The 21,326-nt window shown below is 46.7% G+C and overlaps 1 protein-coding gene across 2 annotated transcripts in view; it reads right to left on the bottom strand.

Moving 5' to 3' along the window:
- The window catches only part of LOC126532056 (protein turtle homolog B-like), a 345,557-nt gene that overhangs the window by 126,649 nt on the left and 197,582 nt on the right, over positions 1–21,326 (bottom strand). For both annotated transcript variants that reach the window (XM_050179750.3, XM_055070964.2), the window contains exon 2: positions 10,170–10,505. In XM_050179750.3, coding sequence (XP_050035707.1) covers positions 10,170–10,505 — 336 coding nt within the window. The remainder of the gene's footprint in view (positions 1–10,169; positions 10,506–21,326) is intronic.

Genomic DNA, 21,326 nt, shown 5'->3' with positions numbered 1-21,326 from the left:
GCGCCACGTCCCAATTCCTCATTCTAGAACTGACGCAGCACGGAAGCTCCGCCTACTTGCTCGGCAGTGCACCGCGTCGCAATGGAATGAGCTACATTTAAGAAACACGCGACTGTACTCACTTGATCCAACACTAAGTCTTCGAGCGCCATCACAGCTTCGCCGTAGAGACGCCACGCTTTTATATCGACTTTGGTTGGGCGTTGCCTTTAATAAAGCCTATGCATTCCGCATAGGGATGACCGACAGCCCAACCTGTGACCACTGCGGCCATGAAGTATCAATTGGCCATGTTTTTTGTGCCTGCCCGCAGTACAGTACACACAGGGCATGCCTTCGCCACGAACTTGACCAACTGGACGACCAAGCGCTATCCGAAAAAAGAATTCTACAACATCGAAAGGACCTACCGTCACAGAAGAAGGCCGTGCAAGCGCTATTGCGCTTTTTGCGATCTACCGGCCTGTGTGAACGACTTTAACTGGAACGCCTTTTGTGTGTGTGTGCCTCCATGTGTGCGTGTCTTTTTTTCCTTTTTCTTGCGTTTTCCTCTCTGTCATCTTTCTAACCCCTATCCCCCATCCCCAGTGTAGGGTAGCAAACCGGAGACTCATATCTGGTTAACCTCCCTGCCTTTCCTCTTCATTCTCTCTCTCTCTTTGTAATTCTTCTAACATACTCGACCTCATTTTTGCTTCTGATCCTGACAAAGTTTATGCAATGAAGCATCTGCCTGCTCTTAGTGATCATTCTATAATCCATGCATCGTACTCCTGTCAGCTTACACAATCTACAAAGATAACCAAAGTGATCAAACTGTATGACAAAGGGAATTACTCGGCAATTAACTCGGAACTCGCACATTTTGCTGCTTCATTCCACACCAGTTTTTCGATGCGTTCTGTCGAAACTAAGTGGCTGCTTTTTAAAAACAAAATGCTCGATGTGTTCGCGGGATACGTTCCCGTTATCACCCTAACCGAAAAACAGTCATTCCCATGGTTTAATATCACACTAAAGCGTCTTAACAATAAAAAGAAAAAGCTTTTTCGCTCGGCTAAACGATTTAACAACGCAGGCGCATGGAATAAATATTACCTTGCAGAAAAAGAATTCGAAGCTCTATCAAATAAAGAAAAACGCACTTTTTTTCGCGAACGCTGCCGTCTATGTTAAGAAATAACCCCCAAAAATTCTGGAAGGTTATTAACCCTATTAACTCCCAGCCATTAGCTCTGTTTGATGAACAAAACCATCGTATTCCCGATTGCGAAATCGCTGAACAACTTAACCGTATATTTTCTTCCGTCTTCACAATTGAACCTGTTAACATATTCCCTCGCTTCCCTCTTTCGGATCATGCAGTCATGCCTGATATTACCTTTTGTCCTTACAGCATTGAGAAACTAATTGATTCATGAAAACTTACATCATCGTCTGGTGTCGATGAAATAAATGTTAAAATGCTGATAAACACCAAAACAAATGTGAGCGCGGTGTTATGTGCTATTTTTCAGCAATCATTGTCATCAGGAGTGGTGCCGGAAGACTGGAGAGTAGGCAAGACTGTTCCAGTTCCCAAAAAAGGTCCTCCATCGTTGTGCTCTAGTTATTGTCCCATTTCACTCACCAGTGTTTGTTGCAAACTAATGGAGCATGTTATTTACTCTCAGATAGTAAACTTTTTAGCATCCAATAACCTCTTTCACCCAGCTCAACATGGCTTCCGTAAAGGTCTTTCATGTGACACCCAACTAGCTTTATTTTTTCATGATCTAAGCTCTAACCTCGACTTGAACGTACCTGTAGATGCGATTTTCTTAGACTTTGAAAAGGCATTTGACAAAGTTCCACACCAACGGCTACTCCTAAAACTTTCCCGTCTCAAGATTAATACATTTGTACTAGACTGGATACGTAGCTTCCTCACTAACCGACAGCAGTTTGTATTTGCTAACACACAGTCATCTAAAAGATCTTCTGTCCTTTCGGGCGTACCACAAGGCACAGTTCTCGGACCACTACTCTTTCTAATTTACATTAATGATCTTCCTACTGAGATCTCTTCTAACATTCGATTGTTCGCAGACGATTGTGTAGTTTATCGACGCATAACTAACACTTCAGACATGCATTTGCTTCAAAATGTCCTAAAACGTATTGAATTATGGTGTAAAGAATGGTTGATGTCTTTAAATACTAAAAAAACCTCGCTAGTTTCTTTCCATCGCAGACAGCATCACCAATCAGGGAAATACACCATATACGGCGCCGAAAGCTCATCCGTAGACTCATATAAATACCACGGCATAACCTTTTCGACTACCCTAAATTGGTCACATCATGTCATTAACTTAGCCAATGCCGCGAATCGAACCCTCGGTTTTCTCCGCCGGAATCTAAGACTTGCTCCCCCATCAGTAAAATTGTTAGCTTATGTTACATATGTCCGCCCTAAGTTAGAATATGCATGCTCTGTCTGGGATCCTCATCAACATAACCTATCTAATACACTGGAATCAATTCAAAACCGTGCAGCCCAGTTTATCTACTCTGAATATTCTTATCATGCAAGCGTGTCTGAACTAAAAACCCGTGCTGGTCTTACTAATCTTGAATCGCGACGTCTTATTTCTAGACTGTGTCTTTTTCACAAATTATATCATTCACCACTCCACATTTCAGCTATATTACCAGCTCATTGTCAGTCCAGCCGCATTAACCACAGCAAAGCCGTGTATCCTCCCCCGGCGCAGACTACCTCTCATCTACGATCATTTTTTGTGAAAGCCGCCAGGGACTGGAACGGTCTGTCTGCCGACCTCACGCACCACTCCGACGCTCATCACTTTAAGGCTGCTCTCGAATCACTGTTTTGTTAAACTAAGCCCATCCCTCATGCAATACCCCATCTCTGGGGCCTTTGAGGTATAATAAATAAATAAATAAACCATATCCGTGGTTTCCACCATCCGGGTCCTCGGCATGACCATCGAAGCCAACGGCGCCAACTCAACGGCTATATCCAAGATCCTCCGACAGACGGTCAATACGTCGCGGCGGCTGAAAGGGGTGACCAACCGGTGACCGGGCATGAAGGAAAAAAGCCTCATCCGCCTTGTTCAATCGTTCGTCATCTGTCACATCACGTAGGTCGCCGCCTTCCATAATTGGTACAAAGCCGAAAAGATTAAATTGGACATCATTATACGCGGCGCCTACAAGCTAGCCTTAGGACTGTCAAGCAACATCAGCACGGAACTTCTACTCCATTTAGGACTCCATAAGACCTTCGACAAATCAATCGAAGCACAGCGTCGGTCTCATCTGGAGCGTCTCACCCTCAATGAAACGGGCCAGCACATTCTAACTAAACTCGGCATAACCTACCACCGTCAACATGGAGAAAAATACCCAATTGCACGCGACGTACAGACTGGCTACATGCCGACCCTATCCCCAAAAACATGCACCCGGACTACAATAAAGAACGTCGGAAGGCAAGGGCTGCCTCCCTTATGAAAGCTTATGGCGACACTATGGGCGTCACCTTCGTCGACGCAGCTGAAAGTCAAAACGGGCCCCGCTTCGCGGTGGCTCCCACAGCAGGCGGCTCGCTCAAACATGCCGCCGGCATCGTAACCCAAAATGCCGAGACAGCCGAAGAAGTGGCCATCGCCCTGGCCACCCTCGATCCAGACTGCCACACCATAGTGAGCGATTCCCGCACGGCAATCAGCTGTTACACCAAAGATCGTATTTCACAACAAGCACTATGCATCCTACACGAGGCCCCACTCTCACCCGAAAACCAAGTCACTCTCATGTGGTTCCCAGCGCACGCTGGCGACGTACATCCGTACCTCACCAACGCCAACAAGGTCGCTCACTCCGTAGCACGAGGCCTTGCCAACCGGGCCGAAGATAGCGCAGGTGCACCAGCGGAACGCGATCGCCTCACCAGCTACAACGACCTTACGAAATCCCCATTCTATCTCTAAAGAAGAACCTTCCCCAACCATCATCACAAGCCAAACAGAGCACAGGCAACCACCCTTCGCCTGTTACAGACAAACACGTACCCCTCACTAACACGTTACCACAGGATCGACCCAGACATCTACCCTAGTAACACTTGCAGGATTTATAAGACTCAGGCAGAATCACTTCCCCACATGCTATGCGAATATAAACACCAATATCCGACAATTAATGCTGTGACCCTCTCGTCAAGATGGAACGCAGCCCTGCGCAGCTCCCACCTCGACGACCAACTCTGGACTACCCAGCAAGCCTGCGAGGCGGCGAAGAGGCAAGACCTCGACGTCCCCACGTGGGAGGCCGAGGCCTAGCCAACTGAATGGCTGGTTTCAATAAAGGTTCGTTCCTCTTTCTCTTCTGCTCCTAAACTTACTATGTCGGCTTCCTTTGCACGATAGGCATGCCGATGACCTACACATTTATACAGACGGGTAACTTCCGGTGTGTATCCGGAGCCGTGGTTTTCCCAGCGAGAGCCACCACCATCATCAAGATGTGCCACTAGACGACCTCGACGGCTGTGCAACTTGCAGCTCTTCTCGCTGCACTTCGTTTCGTCAGCCAAGTACAACCTCGAAGATGGTCAATATTCAGCGACTCGAAGACAACACTATAGTCTTTGCTGTAAGCCCTGTGACGCGGGCCGCACTGACAACTGGTACCCGAGATCAGAAAACTTATCCCTACTTTGGCTACGGAAGGTCACCACGTGTCGTTTCAATGGCTTCCACGTCATTGCGGCGTCATAAGTAACCAGCCTACCGATTACATTGCTCGGTCAGCTCTCCAAGGTAGCGAAGAGGAGTTCTCGCTGAAGTGTATAGATCTGATTGCTAGCAATTGCACAGGCTCAGTTTGACCAAAGACCATTATCAAAGCAAACCATATTGGAATGCCTACCTCAGAAATCCTCGCAGCTGAGGGCGATGAAGGCACTGCGAACGTTTTGAAGGTCGACAGACCTTCACGCACAAGCGGCTAGTAGTCTGAATTGGGGTTCGTTTGGGCTGTGCTGTGACAGTCTGCGATGGTGATGACCGGTTGTGACCGTGTGTCCGTGCTCTCTCTGTATATATATATATATATATATATATATATATATATATATATATATATATATATATATATATATATATATATATATATGCCCACATACATGTATGTGTGTGTGTGTGTCTGTGTGTTGCGTTGGTCTTCGCCTTTTCTTTCATTTTCTTGTGTGCTTTGCAGTTTATAAGCTTCTGTTCATTAGTTCAAAGACTTATAAACTGCTGAAAACACCAGTTCGAATCGCGCGTACTTCCGCCACAACAAAAAATGCTGTCACGGTCGAAGAGAACGTCGCGTGCATCGTAAAGAGATTGTGCTTGAGAATGGTTACTTGGGTTTTACGTGCGCAAACCACGATCTGATTGTGAGGCACGCCGTAGTGGTGGACTGGGGATTAATTTTGACCACCAAGCGATCTTTACCGTGCCCCTAACTCACAGGACACGGGCGTTTTTACATATCGCCCTCATCGAAATGCGGCCGCCACGGTCGGGATTTAATCCCGAGACCTCGTGCATAGCAGCGCAACACCCTAGCCGCTAAGCCACCGCGACGGGTGTGTGTGTGCGTTTGAAAATGTAGAGGCGCCCGACGTCAGATTAATCGTGTTGCAGTGGCAGTAATTGAGTGGAGAGCCGCTAAAATTTGTTAAGTATGCAGATTTTTTTATTAATTTCGAACCTTTCTTGTGGGTAAGGGCTCTTCTTGGGTCTTTCTTGAGAAATGTAAAATACCTCGTGACAAAAAATGGGGCCTCTGCTATTTATTTCTCACGAAAATTATTTTTAAAGGAAATAATTTTACTAACGGACGCAATCTGTGTTATTTCGCTAAAATGTTTAAATTAGCGAAAATGCATTGACTAATAAAACGCAAGAACTCATCTTTGAACAAGGCAGGGTAAACAAGATTGAACAAATTTGCTTAGTAGCATGCGACTTGCGATTCAAAAGAAGAATTTAATGCCGTTTTCTGGAACGTGACAAGAAACGTGGGTCGACTCCCTTCCAGGATCGTACTTTGTTTATAATTATTAATTGTTTGCTTCAGGGAGGAAGCATCGCTCGCTAAAGTGCTTGCATAGCATAACGTAGTATTCTGACTCGATGAAAAAGAAGCCACTGACGTTCTCCTTCAATATAACTGCACGATGCATAATGAATGGCTGATGATGCCTGGCGCATGCAAATGAGCAGCTAAACGAGCATGCAAATTTCACGCTACTGCCTGCTTGCCCCACGGTTATTTTCATTGTGCTGTATATTATAGCAAGCCCTAGGAAATATGTCGATCGTCAGGCTTTTAATTTATATGCACCTATTTTATGATATGCGCAACTTCATTTTGTACATGTTATCAATGACATCACAGAGAGAGAAACAAAGCATTTTATAATGCTGGGAGACCAGTCATACGCATCTTCAGTGCTGTGGTGTGCACCTAATGTTGACTGGTGTTGACGGCTGTGAGCGTGCATATGTGCCTGTATCTGTGTTTCCTTCCTATCTTTGGTCTTTATAAAAAAAAATTCAGAATCAAAAATTTTATTATTAGAAGTTGGGTCACAATTACAAGTACTTAGTATGCAGAAGGAGGTCCCGTAGTCTAAGACTGTATCGGGACCTCCTATCGGGACCATCGGGACCTCCTATCGGGACCATCTGGACCTCCTATCGGGACGTCCTGTCGGGACCATCGTAGCGCTTCTTATCACTGAACCAAAAGTATGCTTGGTCTCGCGAAAGCTTAATACGTTGTGGGAGATCAGCATTCTGTGCAGAACAGTTTCCACAATATAGCTACCATAATGTCGGCGCATCCTCTTCAAATGGAGCGAGTGGCGTTATGCACATGGGCAAGATATTTCCCTAAGCGTCTTTTAAAGTTACAAACAACAGACTAGGTTCAAACGCTCACCCCTCGGTGACAAAAAGAAAAGCGACGTTGTAGGCGACGGGCACGACTCATCGCGGTATTTCTACATTGATGTCTCAAGGGCCATCTCGAATGTCTTTGAGGCAAATAAAAGAAAAGAAAAGGTGAAAAAAAGATGAAAAATTACTATCTGAACCAGGACAGCCCACAGAGAGCATCGTTTTGTTTAAATCCTTAGGTTTTACGTACGCTCAAAGTACAAGAGCACACACAAAAAAATTTTTTTTTCAGCTTCGCTCTAGCCTGTTATGAACCCGCTTGTCAGCTTTAGGAGTAAGTTCTGAAGCAAGGACTGTTAAGTATTTGAAGGGGTGTTAAGGTAAAACGCGGTTGACTTAAGGAATTTTTGAAACACCATGCCTTTCTCCTCGTATCATTGGAGATGCTAGCAAGTATACGTTATTAACATGCGATATCTTATAACACATTGCAGGTACAAGCAAGTCGGTCATCGGACTATCAGCAATGGATTTGTTGGCTGCATCATATATTCCAGCTAGACATATGAAACATTTTATATATGTAGTTCTCACCAATAAACTTCATCTAAAAGCCAGTGCACTGCCTTGTTAGTTGTTTCTTTCGTGCTTTTTCTTCAGCGCTGTTTCATCATGTTACCACGTCAACTGGCCCAGCTGTCCGTACTATTCCAATGTATATAAAATATGTAACCACTAGCGTTATGCTGCTGGGAAAGCTGCAAGATTTCGAAAAAAGTAAACAGCAGAAGTTGTTCAAGTCAGGAAGTGTACATATTATCTTAGCTGAAAAAAAAAAAACAAAGATGTGAGCTGAATGAGTGAAAATATCCAAATATTCGTGTATTTGAACTTTCTACCTAAAGCAAGTATGCGTATACATTTCTACATTGCATTTATTGGTTGATTTTGACGTTAGAAAGCTAAGCTTGCGGCACAACCGATGTTGCATAGCCGAGACACCTGGTTTTATTTCGACAACTGCGACTGCGAGGAGACGATCAGACACCTCCTCTGTTAGTGTTAGTGCAGTGTGGCAACAAAAGTGCTCGCGACCACGCACGAAAAGAAAGACGATCGCCCTTTGGTGGACGATAAAGTATAAGGACACTGGTCTACATGGGTTTCGGCACTCAAGGCCTTAAATGCGCTGCTCAGATACTTAGAGTCTTGTAATTTGTGCGACCGACTTTGAGAGTTGTAGCGCGTTATTGCATGATTTTTTTTACCGCGACGCTGTTTATGCAGACGCTGTGCGATTGTTGTTGGACTTCGCTAAAAAGGGGCAACGATACCTAGCGGGGAAGGAAAAGAAGAAGTGAACAGGGGGAAAGGGGTTGGAGTGACCCCTTTGCCCCTGTGAAAATGCTATCTTATAAGAGGATCTTATACGGTTGTCACGCGGTGCATTTTCGGCAATCGAGTCAGATCGGCATCGAATTTGTCGATGACTGATTCCCCCCCGCCGCGAAAGAAGCGAATGTTATGTTGGCTGTTTGCGGCCAACGAACAGTGGGAGGTGCTAGACTGTAGTTGGCGTTCGGCATGAGAGAATCACGCGTACGGTTTGAACATCGCGCTTCCGTGGGTGTTGCGTCAGCGGTTCGATCCCCCCGTCTACGCGCAGTGCTCAGCGATTGAAACGCGATACTAGGAGCGCGTGGCTGCCGGCACTTCTTGCTCCAGGAATAAGTGCCGGCAGCCACGTTAATCGTCAAACCAATCCAATTAATCGTCAAAATGTTTGCAGCGCCCGCATCTCCACTGGTAGGCCTTGCGCCCAATATACGGAGCTTTGGATCAGTGGTTGCGCACATTCCATTCCAGCTACAAGTATGGGAATATCACGAGTAGTGCGTACTCCTGAGGGAGAAGCCACCTACCACGAGCGTCAGCGAGAGTTGTCTCATGAATGGGCTCGTCGTCGTAGGGCCTGCCTCACGCGCAAAAAAAAAAGAAAAAAAAAACACTGGGAGAACCGAAAAAGGAAAGCACTCCTAAAGCATGCTCACCCCGCGAAGAACGCGAAAGCGAAAATGAGGTGAAAGAATGGCGAAACAAAAGATTTACAATACAGACTACTTACGAAGTTTGACTTGCATGATGCAATACTCCGTGTAACTAACACAGCTTCGCTGTTCTACCATCTTCACGGACTGGAAGGGGTGGTGATTTTTCCCTGCTTATTTTTTATTTCTTCTATAATCTTTTATTCCCTTCACCCATTTGCCGAGCGCAGAATAACCAGCCTGTGCTTACACTGGCTAACCACCGTGTCCTTTTTCTCTATCTTTTTTTCTCCTCTGATCTCGTACAGCTGGAGTGGTTTACCATGCGCTTAAATTTAAATGCACAGTTGTCCCTGCATTACGTCCGCTATGAGACGCAGCTTTTGACGAAAAAAAAAACTATCTAACGTGTGAGTCTGCAATCCAGGCACATAAAGAAAGAGGAACACAATTTCCTGGATAGCCAGAAACATTGTACTCTGTGACCAGACTAAGAATTCAGTATAAGTTCCGCCCACAAAACCGCACGTAAACTGCCCACTGTGCTTCCGCGGTACAAAACATAGTTCCTGAGGGACGCCGATTTTGAAAGAACTTTGTCGCCGTCATGCCGTAACGGAAACTAGTGAACGAATTTCGCTTAATCGGACGGCGGTGTACTTGTCGCTACCGTGTTAAGCTGTCACCGAATATTTGGTGACACAAAGACACGTAAAGACGAGCGCTGTGAGGTCTCCGATGCGGAGCTTGTACTGAATTCTTTATCGTCCTGATAGAGCCCAATGGGTAATGACGGACGCCGCAGCGGAGGGCTTAGGATTAAGTTTGACAAACTGGGCTGTTTTAACGTGCACCTAAATCAAAGTACACGAGGACTCTTATATTTCGCCTACACCCTAACGGGAATCGAACCCTCAACCTCGTGCTCAGCAGAAGTACGCCGTAGCCCCTCAACCACCGCAGGAAAGTCTGCAGTATCCTTACCGCAAGTCAAACGAATGCGATTGTCATTATCATCGTCAGGCCCATTTATGTCCACTGCCAGGACGAAGGCTTCTCTCAGAGAATCTCCAATCGCCCTTGTATTGCGCCAGTCGACTTCATCTATCAGGGTATCCGAGTGAAGAAAAAAAAAGCATATTCATGCCCGACTCACCGATCACCTTGAGGTTGATCACGGTGTTGACGGAGCGCGCTTTGCGAAAGTCCACGCGGCAGCGGTACTCGCCGGCGTCCTCTTCCTCGACGGGGTCGAGCTGCAGGAAGGCGGGCCGGTTCATCATGTTGAAGTAGGCTCGGGCGCCCAGCTCGCTCACGGCCGACTGGCGCGCCTGGTCCACGTGGCCGCGCCGGGCGTCCAGGGTGTAGATGGGCGCGGGGCCTTCGTCCTTGTACCACAGCACCAGCGCCACCGTGTCGTCCGCTGACGGCGGAGTGATGTCGCACGGCAGCGCTACTTTTCCCCGGATCACGGCCGTGTACAGAATGGACGCTGTGCGAAAGCGAGGTGGAAGGAAAGGGAATGAAGAAAAGACCGATCAGTCGGCGAATCGAGCATGTTAACGTTCAATACAAGAAAGTGGATGACAGACGCACTTACTTAAACCTCCTTCCCCGACAAAATTCTGAAGAGTACGCAATCAATCAATCAATCAATCAATCAATCAATCAATCAATCAATCAATCAATCAATCAATCAATCAATCAATCAATCAATCAATCAATCAATCAATCAATCAATCAATCAATCAATCAATCAATCAATCAATCAATCAATCAATCAATCAATCAATCAATAAAGTGACATTCAGCTTAAAGATAGCGACACTTATTGGTGTACGTAGCCTACGCCGTGATGCATTTCTAAGGCAGCATTACTTGTCTCCGTAAGAAATTTTTCTGGTATTGGGGGGGGGGGACATGAATAAATAGAATAAAATGTTAGAGCTTAAAAAAGGCAGTAGCCAGTGTTTGACTTTTGGACAAGAACATGTATATCTCGAGCAAAAGTTTAGAGACTTGTTGCGCCATGAATAATTTTTTTCCCTGCTTGTACCTGCCCTTTCAAATCAGTGGTCCAGCCTATGTGTGCGTGTTCGACAAATTCAACATATAGCAGCACTTTCCCCTTTCGGAACTGTGCTAGAAAAGTTTTTTTTCTTTTTTTTTTGTTGCCAACGTTGTGGTCTACACAGTTTCGCTCGAGTCTGTTCATAACATTTTTCACTTAACCCAACTCTATTACACTTTTTACTTTTCACGCAGAACCGTATATGTATGTCGTTTCACCGGACGCGCATCGACATACAAATGCGAGTCAAACAGATATGAACGAACACCGCACACAAGCTCTTTGGGCGTCATATTTTTTTTTATTCTTGGCTTGATGCTGGCAAGTTTATTTGCCTACTTTCCTCGACAAGCAGAATCTATATTACTTTGCCCAACTTAACCTATCTTGTTATAACTTGCATTGCAACTTCGAATGCAGAAACTTAGTGCTGTCAGTTAAAACGTGTGGCCAACTGCGACGTGCGTGGCATCACATAAGTCAAGACAACTAAAAGACGTCGCTGGTAGCCTTTCCGTAGCATCTTTTAACCATTTAAATCAATAAACACCAAGTGAGACGCTAGATGGCGCTTCGGGTATGGTCAGACATGTATCACCACGTCGAGACGACCCCATAGAACGAAAATAGAGTAGCGGCGCATATACATGTTTCATGAAAGTATCAGGAGCACGATTTCGCAAAAGGCCTTTGCACAACGCCATTTGAAGAATTGCTTGCTGTGTTGGCTCGAAGTGGATCAATTTCACCTCGTGGAGGTCGCGGAAGGTCACCCTTTTCAATTTTTAAACCACCGTAAATAACATCTCGTACCATTCTTGACATATAAGAGTTGCGCAAGCCCCGCTCTAAAATAGAAGACGTGCCCGAACAGCCTAGAATCATACGCTTTAGGAAGTTGAGAAACCGTCCATGATTGAGTAGCGCTTGTGTTCACTGAACGCCGAACTTGCTTGACCAATCCCGCCAAGCATGAAATGGACCGTAAGCAATGTATCCACGTGGCCGTTTGGTTATTCTCAGTGGATCACGGTGTTTCGTTAAAGAAATTGTTTTAGCTGGTTAGGTCATGCCGTACAATTTCCTTTCCTTGGAATCGGCATCTAATTATTTCAGGAATAGAAGAGGAGAGATAAAAACGAATATGAAATACGTAACATCAAGAGAGAGACAGAGAGAGTAGACAGTAGTATGGCTTACGGTTCGACAATGATATCCTTGCTCCTCTTATTATTAATAAGAGGAGCAAGGATAAATGAGCAAGCCACGTAATTAGCAGGTCATATAACCGGCGGTCCGTTAGAATAACAAAGTACCAAGCGAAGGAAGATGCAGTAGTCGGTGTATTGATATCAAAAGAGTTGTGTGCGCGCCTAAAGGGTTCTTTCGGTCGACACCTGGCATGGGTAATTGTAGATACCTAGGAGAGAGCTTTATACTTGAATAGTGTTAACTAGATTAATGCTAATAATAACAATATTCATTTAAACCATATTTGAAGAAATATAAATAAACAAGAGTTAACTTTTTCAGGATTATGAACAGTAAATATTCTGGTGGCTTCTTACCAGTTTATATTTCCTTATCCAATCCGCTTCAAGGCACCAAAAGAATCACGTTTCAGACATGTGACAATATCAGCTTTACTATCTGAGGCAATCCACGACCATCCACAATAATCTAAAGCGTTGCTAATGCCAGCTAAGTCAGTGACGGTTAGTATAGGCTGAAGAACTGAATTTTACTGCCTTTGATGGAGCCTCTGGTAGCGCTAACGGCAGCAGAAAATTGCAAACGTTTTTATTTTTTGATTTCTTCCCGAATTAGCATATACTGTTATATCATGGTCACGTGCTTTCGTCGTGTGATTTCGTGTATTGAAGTACGGTAGCCAGCTGGGCGATTCGGTACATCTTCATAACTGTTACACACAGCGCGCACTAAAAGTGTCCAATCACAGTTAAGGCGAAGTTTTTTTTGTTAACCCTCCCGGGCTTTACGGACCATGGCTGCTGTGTGCTGTTGCTCTCTTAACAAAAAACGCATACTTAAAAACTAAAAAAAATAAATAAGAAGAAAGCAAGTAATTGCGTGCCCGTCAGTGGGACAGAAACTTGGTTCCCCAGCACAGCAGCCCAATGCTGCAAACATAAAAAAAGTATATATCACCTACGGACAAACTCTTCAAACCTCAGACTCCAACTCAAGGCCGTCCAGAGGGCCGAAGAACTGGCGGAGCGTCACCACGTTCCCGTCCCGACTTGGGCGTCGCCTACGGTTTCGACCCAAGGAGCTCCCCGCGTGCGATCTGCAACGGCCTAAACCTCCTCAGGACCTCAATAAAGTTCTTGACTGACTGACCTACTGTTACAATACTCTCTAATGCAAAATTTGAGCTGCGCTCAAATTTCGCATTATAGAGTATTTCGTATTTATTCGCATTCACATTTCGCATTTCATTTCGCGATACATTGGCTGGCGCGCACAATCCGTCTCGTGCGGCACGTTACAAATGCAGCGAAGTGTGGCGTGACTGTCTCGCTAATCGGGAGATCGTGAGAAGCAGTGCGTGGGTGACGCGCGGGTGCGGTTCACAGCAGCCGCCGCAGACAGACATCCCAGACGACGTGCACTACTTTGGCGCCATCTCGTAGCCATCGTCGCCGCAATGCGCGTCTGGCGCGGCACTAAGTATTTCTTCTCACGCTTTCGCCATACCCTCCTCCTCCGCTTTCCGCCTCATGCTTCCGCTGCATTCTACGCTTTTACTTTCATCCTCGCGCTCTCTCCCCTCTCGCCACTTTTTTTCCTTTCCGCTGCGCTCCGCGTTCGCTCTTTCGTATCCGCAGAGCTCGCTCGTTCGGTTACGCAGGGAACGCCGACGCTCGACGCAGGAATGGGCGCCTAAGAGCCTGCGCTCTAAAAAGGACAGAGAGAGAGGAAAAGGGAAAGGCAGGGAGGTTAACCAGAGGGGAAGATCCGGTTTGCTACCCTACGCTGTGGATGCAGCGGAGGGGGAGGTAAAGTGATATTGCATGTGTACTTCTAACCCACCAACGCCGACTAACTCTTTGAGATGATGGCGGCGTGTGTCGCATTGGACCTAACCCGGTTGCGCGAGAGTGCATGCGTACGCGTTACGTTACACAATAGACGCACGAATGAAATGAGAAAATTTGTGGTGTTCGATTAACCGCTTCGTGAAAGCTCTGCCTCACATATATTCCAAGATGAGCATTCGATCTGCATATTTGCTTTCAGCTCTTCGTTTTATTCTTTTATGCGAAAGCATCAAATGAATTATTGAGTGAAAAAAGCCGGCGCCTGTAGCAACGAAACGGCTAAATTCCCACTGGCTGCGATGCCCCGTCACGTGCGCGCCTCGACGGGGCAGAGCGGCCGAAAGGGGGCACCTACTACAGCGCTGGCGTGCCAGGTGTTGCCAAACCCCGGAAGTCGAGTGCTAGCTTCTCTTTCGAGGAACATATGCGCTCCAAGCGGTTGCCGGACAACCTAACTTATTTTTTTTATTTCTATTTTTGTGAATTTCAAATCGGGCGAAGCGCGGGAAGTGGTTGTCTTCGTGCGTCCGTCGAGCTTACCTTCACTCACCCTTGTCACTCGCTCAGCGATATCACAAGTCGGATCGCACGTGGTCATCTGCTTGGGTTGTCGTCCCAAGTGTGAAGATGGGAAGATAACACAGAGAAGCTTCATCATGTGCAACCAACGGAAGACGCAGGAAGCCAGATTCAATCAGGCATTAGACGAAGATGGCTAAATCGAGGCATCACATGTGTTGAGCGGCTCTGTGGTGTTCTAACACCGGGAATTCCAGTTCTGCGACAGTTGTTCAGGTTTCCTAATGACAGCAGGTATGCACAAGTATTTCACTTTATTTTCTGAGCAGGTATTCATTTTGCATGAGTAAACCAGTTCTGTGCAAGCCTCAGTAGACAGACATAGGAGCAGTGTCGCTCGACCCATTCGTCATGGCGGCAGCCCATCTGCTGTCGGTGAAATACTTGTAAGGTATGTGGACCTGCCTATTATGGCTGAACTTACGACAGCCTTCCAGAAGTCTTTCATGGCGGCGAGCGAAGTTTATTAGCAGGTGCTACAAAACTTCTTTCTGCCTTCAAGAAAGATAATACACAAGACTTTCATTCATTTACCCAAATCATTTGCACAAAGCATGTATCTTATATTTAACTGCGTGGGTCAGTTTTTTTAGCCCCCACGTCAGTTAATCTAACTTGACTATTTAATTTATAATAATATAAAGGTATTCTGCGGCTCACAATGAGAAAAAAGTATGTTCTAAGGTTGACACGCCTGCTCGCAAGGGTTCATTGTTTTATCGAGAATTAGCTGGTCAAACAAGTAGGTAATTCCCTGACGGGGGTGATTTAACCTAGCAAAGAGAGACGAAACACGGAGCGATAGACTACGAAATTAATGACACCGACTCACTTGGTATGTGAACGGTTCTCATGGTATTTTTTATGCCGCCGTTGAATGTGGATTCTGTGATGCTTTGCCGCACACTCCGGAGCGAGTCCAGTAGAATAGAACTGCCTGAAATACGCTTTCTCTGGTCTCCCATATACCGATTTTGCGTTATCATGAGGATGGTGGCAAGACAGCTTCACTGAAGGTTTCAAATGAGGACGTATAACTAGCTAGGTCCATCGCATATGCGCCCGGACTGAGGCGAACATTGTCTGTCGTGTACGCACTGCGATGCCAGAGAATGTTACTATGTCGCAGAAGGCTTCAGCGGTGTTTCAGCTAGTGAAATTTTGCCACACTAGACAAGCCGAGCTTCATATTTAGCATTTGTTTCTGTTTTCGGTCAACCAACTCTTGCAACGTCATAAAATTCCTCTTAAAAACAGCACATGTCCTTTGGTCCGAGGATTGAGCAGATCATAAGGATTGATAATGTAATTGTTTATAAAAACGCGGAAGAGGAGGCTTTGAGATGAAGTATATATCAATGTAAATATATCTGACAGCACGATATATTATATATCGTGCTGTCATATCGATAAATATTGTATCGACCAATATATCTGAGAGACTTTTCCTTTTCGAGTTTGCGGTGGAAGCCCGGCCAAGGTCGCGGAAGTGCGTGGCGATTCTGCAGCAGCAACGGGTATTGACAGAGCACCCGTCGTCCCGAGCGCTTGCCCCCATCCGGAACACCAATCACTGCTTCGGCACCTCCGTGACCCCCTCCACGCGATGCATTCAGCGCATAATCGGAACTGTAACAAATCTCGTTTGGGAGAAAAACACAGTCAGTGCCTCTCGGGCCTCAGGCGAGTGGGTCGCGTGCCCAACCCGCAAGCCTTCAGCAGCTGGACGACTTCGGGAGGAGGCCTAGCGAGCCTCCTATTCATGAGCACGGCTCGCGCTTGAAGGACAATCGCATAAACAGAGCTGCCGCTAGCTTACGAAAGGTGGGAACAGTATGAGTGAAAGGAGGGCGGTGACGTGGGAGGGGGGGGGGGGGGGAGGTGCGGAATTGGGCGTTGGAGTTGTACGAAAGCAGTGCGGCAGGTCGAGGAGAAAAGCGGAAGAGTGGCCAGCAATCTCTGGAGAGCCGCTCTTTTTGCCGCTGCCGGACCGGCCGGGGTAAACAGATACCTCGGTCTTTCCATCCAGCTGGAGTGAGGAAGGAGACGGAAAAAGCACGCATGGAGAAGGCGTGCGGAAGAGAAAATAAATATCAAGAAGGGCACTTCGTTCTTCCGCTTGCCTGTCGGCACACGCACACAAAACACATGCGCCACCGGTCTCAGCACGCTATGAAAGCGCGAGCGAACAGGCTATGCCCACTCACGCCACTTTTGCCTGCCCGGCCCGAATGCGAGGAACGCCGATGCAAACATAACCGCCACGCCACGTCGTCTGTGTGCTTCGCTGGGTCGAGGCCGAGGCTGGATGAAGCGAGCCTCGGCATGCTGTTAGGCTAGTTCCACGTCGCGTATGGAGCGAGGCGGGAGAGAAAGGAAGGTGCGGGGAGGAGGCTCGAGTAGCGTTGCCATGCTGCCTTCTTATCCTCTATCGCTCGTTTTCGTTTCATTTTTTTTTCCTTTTTCGGAAGGGGTAGACGGAAAGCCGGGATGGAGCTAGCGCAGCTGTACAGTAGCGCGCGCTACCACTTTGCGCAGATGAGTCGTGTTTGTTATGGCCCTGCTTGGTTGCGCGGTCCCAATAAACAAAGGCGCGCTTCCTGAAAGGGGGTCGCGCCCAGCTCTTGCCAAGCGCACACTCACACTTGTTCCGCATTTTCTCTCTCGACACACATTCTCCCCCTCGCTGTCACGGAGCGATGCTCACGCCGGTGATGGATAATGGAAGCGAGAAAGCGCATGGCCAGGCCAGTGGGATGCCGAAATATTCTCGCGAGACTTCGAAATGGGCGTCAGCCGAAAAAAAAAAAAGGTAAGGTAAGGTACTTGACATGAAAGCTGCTTTCCTTAACCGTTTATCACCACTCTTCGAACTCTTTTTGTGATGCAGCTATATAGGATTCTTGACATGCCATTTGCCATTGCAAGCGCTAGCTTACGAACTTGAACTGTGAACAAGCGTCTGCGAACGATCTTATTACACTTCAGCTGTCGAAGCGGATGCGATAAAATTGCGATACAAGCTCCTTGAATAGTATTAGTTCTTTCTTTACTTCATAAGTGCGTCTGCGGTAAACACTTGGATGGAATCCAACAGCGTAAAAGACAGTATAGTGTAGACGACAGACGCAGCACCAATCAGCTTAGTTCATAACACTCCTAAACATTTGGAGCCCATTGACTGACTTCTTGTATTTTTATTCCGGCAATACATAACGTTCGACTGCTATATCTATATGGTCGCCTGTTCGATTGAACTTATTCAAGGTGAGTTCAACATACATAGACAAAAATATGCGGCTCAAGAATGACATTATTTAAACAACCGCCCAAAGGCACTTTTTTTTTATTTCCCGAAAGCCTGCATGTCTGGTAATAAAAGATTTATGAGAGAAACAGGCCACAACTGGGCATTCTATATTCACCGAGATTCTCGGTTCTAGAGACAGGCAGCTGCGGCTCTCTGAGGAGCGATGTGTTGCGCTGGAATGGGGGACGCCAAAGCGAGCGTGGTTTAATATGTATCCCTCTTTCTTTTTCGATTGGGTTCTAGGCGGTGGCCTCAATGTATCGGGTCCGGGCTACTGACTTGCCTTATAACCGATGCGATGAGGCCTCGGACATTGGCAAGCTCTTCGCTCACAGTAGTGGTCGTGGTCCACCGAACACATCAAGAGTAAAAGAACCTTTGCCCCCTCCTCTTCAACCTACCCCTCCCCCCCCCCCCCCCCCCCCTTCTTACAAAGTGCGCGTCCGCGCCATTTATCATTTCTGCAGGTGATGCCGTGATCGATACACACGTATTCAGGTGAGCCTCCATACAGGTATACGTCGGTCCCATCACACCTATGGCACCCCAAACGTGTTGCCTAATGCTATAGGCGGCGCGTTTGTATCGTATCACAGCGCAGCATGGACACCGTATAGGTGAGAAAGAGAATGCAGTTTGGTGGAAGCTGGAAGGGGGGATGTCTTCCATCATCGTCACGGCTCGTGGCGTCGATTACGAGCCGGCTGGCACGGCCACGAGGGTTATAACACAGGCGCTTCGGCTGCGGTGCTCGCAATGTTAGGCGCAGAGGCGACACTCGAGGAGTAAGTGAGAACGACGGAGCAAGAAAAACAAGAGTGGCACCGATAAAGATCAAGGTATGGGAAGAAAAGGGAAGCAAAAATGAAGGACGCGAGGAAGGGTTAAGAGGGGAAACGCAAGAGGAATGACACAGGGACGCGAGAGCGATGGGTATTGCAGGGGAAAGAGAAAACTACTCGCTCGTGAAAAACCACTCAGGAATTCAACCACGCCGGCAAGCGAGCGACTCGTGTGGGGAGAGCGAGATTGGTCGCGGGCGCGCGCGTACGCATGAGCACGGCTTCGCAGAAGAGACTAGAGAGGGCGCGTAGGACGAGAATCGCTCGATTCTTAAGTTTATGTTGGTGGTTATTTGTCGTTTCGCCTTTCTTTTTATACACTTGTACTCGAACGATGCCTGTGTCAGGAATGGAAAGAAGAAGGAAGAGATTGCGGGAAGAGAGCGCGAAGCTCGGGGTCAAGAAATTGATACAGGCGTGACATAAATGTAACAAAAAAGAAGACGCAGGACGGGGCCGGGTGGCGAGGAACAAAGATGGAGGATCATAAAGGACGACTTGACGACCGATAAGCGGCGAGAACGGACCGGGCGTCGCCGAGGCGGACGCCGCCGAAGCTGAACCGCGGCGACGTCGGGCACTCGCGCTCCGAGCCACTGGCGGGAAGGAGAGGGCCGTAGTAAGCGTCCCTGTCAAGATTGATGGCTGTCGAAGAGCAGTTTCTTGGCTTGTTGGAGCCGCCGACCTTGCGCCCTCTTCTTCCCACACCATCCAACCCACGATAACCCCGCAGACTCGCACCAGCGAGCGTGAGCTGATAGATCCTGCAATAAGGAAAGCACGCTTGCCTGCACTACCAGCTGCGAGATTCTCTCTCTCTCTCTCTAGGTATATATATATATATATATATATATATATATATATATATATACGCCGACCAAACTTTACGCTCAAGACTGCTGCTTCTATTACTTCTTTACTCTTCTCAGCGTCTTTGTGGCGTCCCTGTTTCCTGGCATTCTTCGTCTTTTGCTTCTCTTTATACCATTACGCGCATACGCAGTCGCGAACGACGAGCACTCAGAACGATGTCCCATGCTAGGTATTTTTTCTTGCGAGTTGGCGCCGTTTTATCGGGAGGAGAAATTAAAATATACCCTACTACTTGCGAGCGTGCAGTAAGACGCCAATATTAAGAGAGAAGTGACATTACTAAAAGAAAATAAAAGAAACACAGATAGCTATTGAGCACTCAATGAGTGCGTACAACGCCCGAGAATGGTAGAAAAAAAGCTGTAACGATAACGGGGCATTTTTTTGCTGATACAGAATTTTTAATATCACCTGTGGCAAATAGCGTAATTGTAGTCCTTGAGCTGGATTAAACGAAGCGGCGGGCATTGCAAGCGGGCTTGCAAACTCATCGGCTACAATTCGTAAATTGCGATATGCCACAGAAAGTAATTAACGAAACATTTTCATCAGGTCATTTTTTAAATCATCCCATTATGCATTCATGTCAGCCTCTTTAAGTAGTTCAGCTGAGTGACAAAATTATGCTGTCGGTCTAAATTGTATGGCCTAAAAAAAAAAGAGACAGTATGTATGAAAAAAATAAGGAGGACCGCTTCTTCCAATTACTTCTTTGCAAAACAAGATAAAACAAATTATGTGTTCTTTCCTTTATTGAGGCACCGCCTTAGCACGCGAGCTTTTACTGACACGCTGCTTCATTTGGCTGCACAAATGCTGCCACTGGGCTAGAGTTGTGGTCTAAATAGCTAATAGTACACAAAATGATACGTTTTGATACCTTTCCCTTCAAAGCGAAGAAAAAACGAGAATTGGCGTGCGCAACTGTAGACAAAAAGATGAAGAAAAATATATAGTTGAACGGCGTTGCGTTTAATCAAAAAGGTGTACGCAATAACAACGCTCGAGAGAAAAGACTTTCATTAGAACTGACATGGCATAATGAAGTAGGGAAAATGCGAGCACGTATTCAGGCAGGAAGTTTCTGTGCCCCGTAATTATATTTCTGTCCGGCAAACTAATTAAACCATTGTCAAGTAGGGCCCTCCCACAAAGAATATCTGGCTGCATGCAGGCTGTCATTAGAATGGCCAAATTAGTTCGCCGAGTTTCCATTCACTTAACTTCGGTCAATTAGGCGCGACAGTTATGACGATTGTTCACTTCGGATCCGTCGAAAACAAAGGCAAACAGACTTCAAGCAAGGAGTGTACTGTTAGCGATCGTGTCCAAGCCCCGCTGTACTTTAGTCAGAATCGTGCCTACGCAGGGAACAAGTGAGGAACAGTGTGCGACACATGAGCCGCATATAAACTTAGTTGGAAAAGCCGAGGGTTCCAGCTTCGGGTTGGCTAGGAACGCTTGGCATCACAGCTTAAAGAAGGCAACTTGAAGGCATTCGACGTGGCCGTGCAATGGCTTTTGAGTACCAGCAAGTTAGAGAGAGCAATGGAAAAGAGAGAGAGAGAGGCGCTCT

This window comes from Dermacentor andersoni, chromosome 5 (genome assembly GCF_023375885.2).
Source record: "Dermacentor andersoni chromosome 5, qqDerAnde1_hic_scaffold, whole genome shotgun sequence".
Taxonomy (NCBI): Eukaryota; Metazoa; Arthropoda; class Arachnida; order Ixodida; family Ixodidae; genus Dermacentor; species Dermacentor andersoni.
The sequence above is the reverse complement of the archived record's forward strand: the minus strand, read 5'-3'. Positions and strand labels throughout refer to the sequence as shown.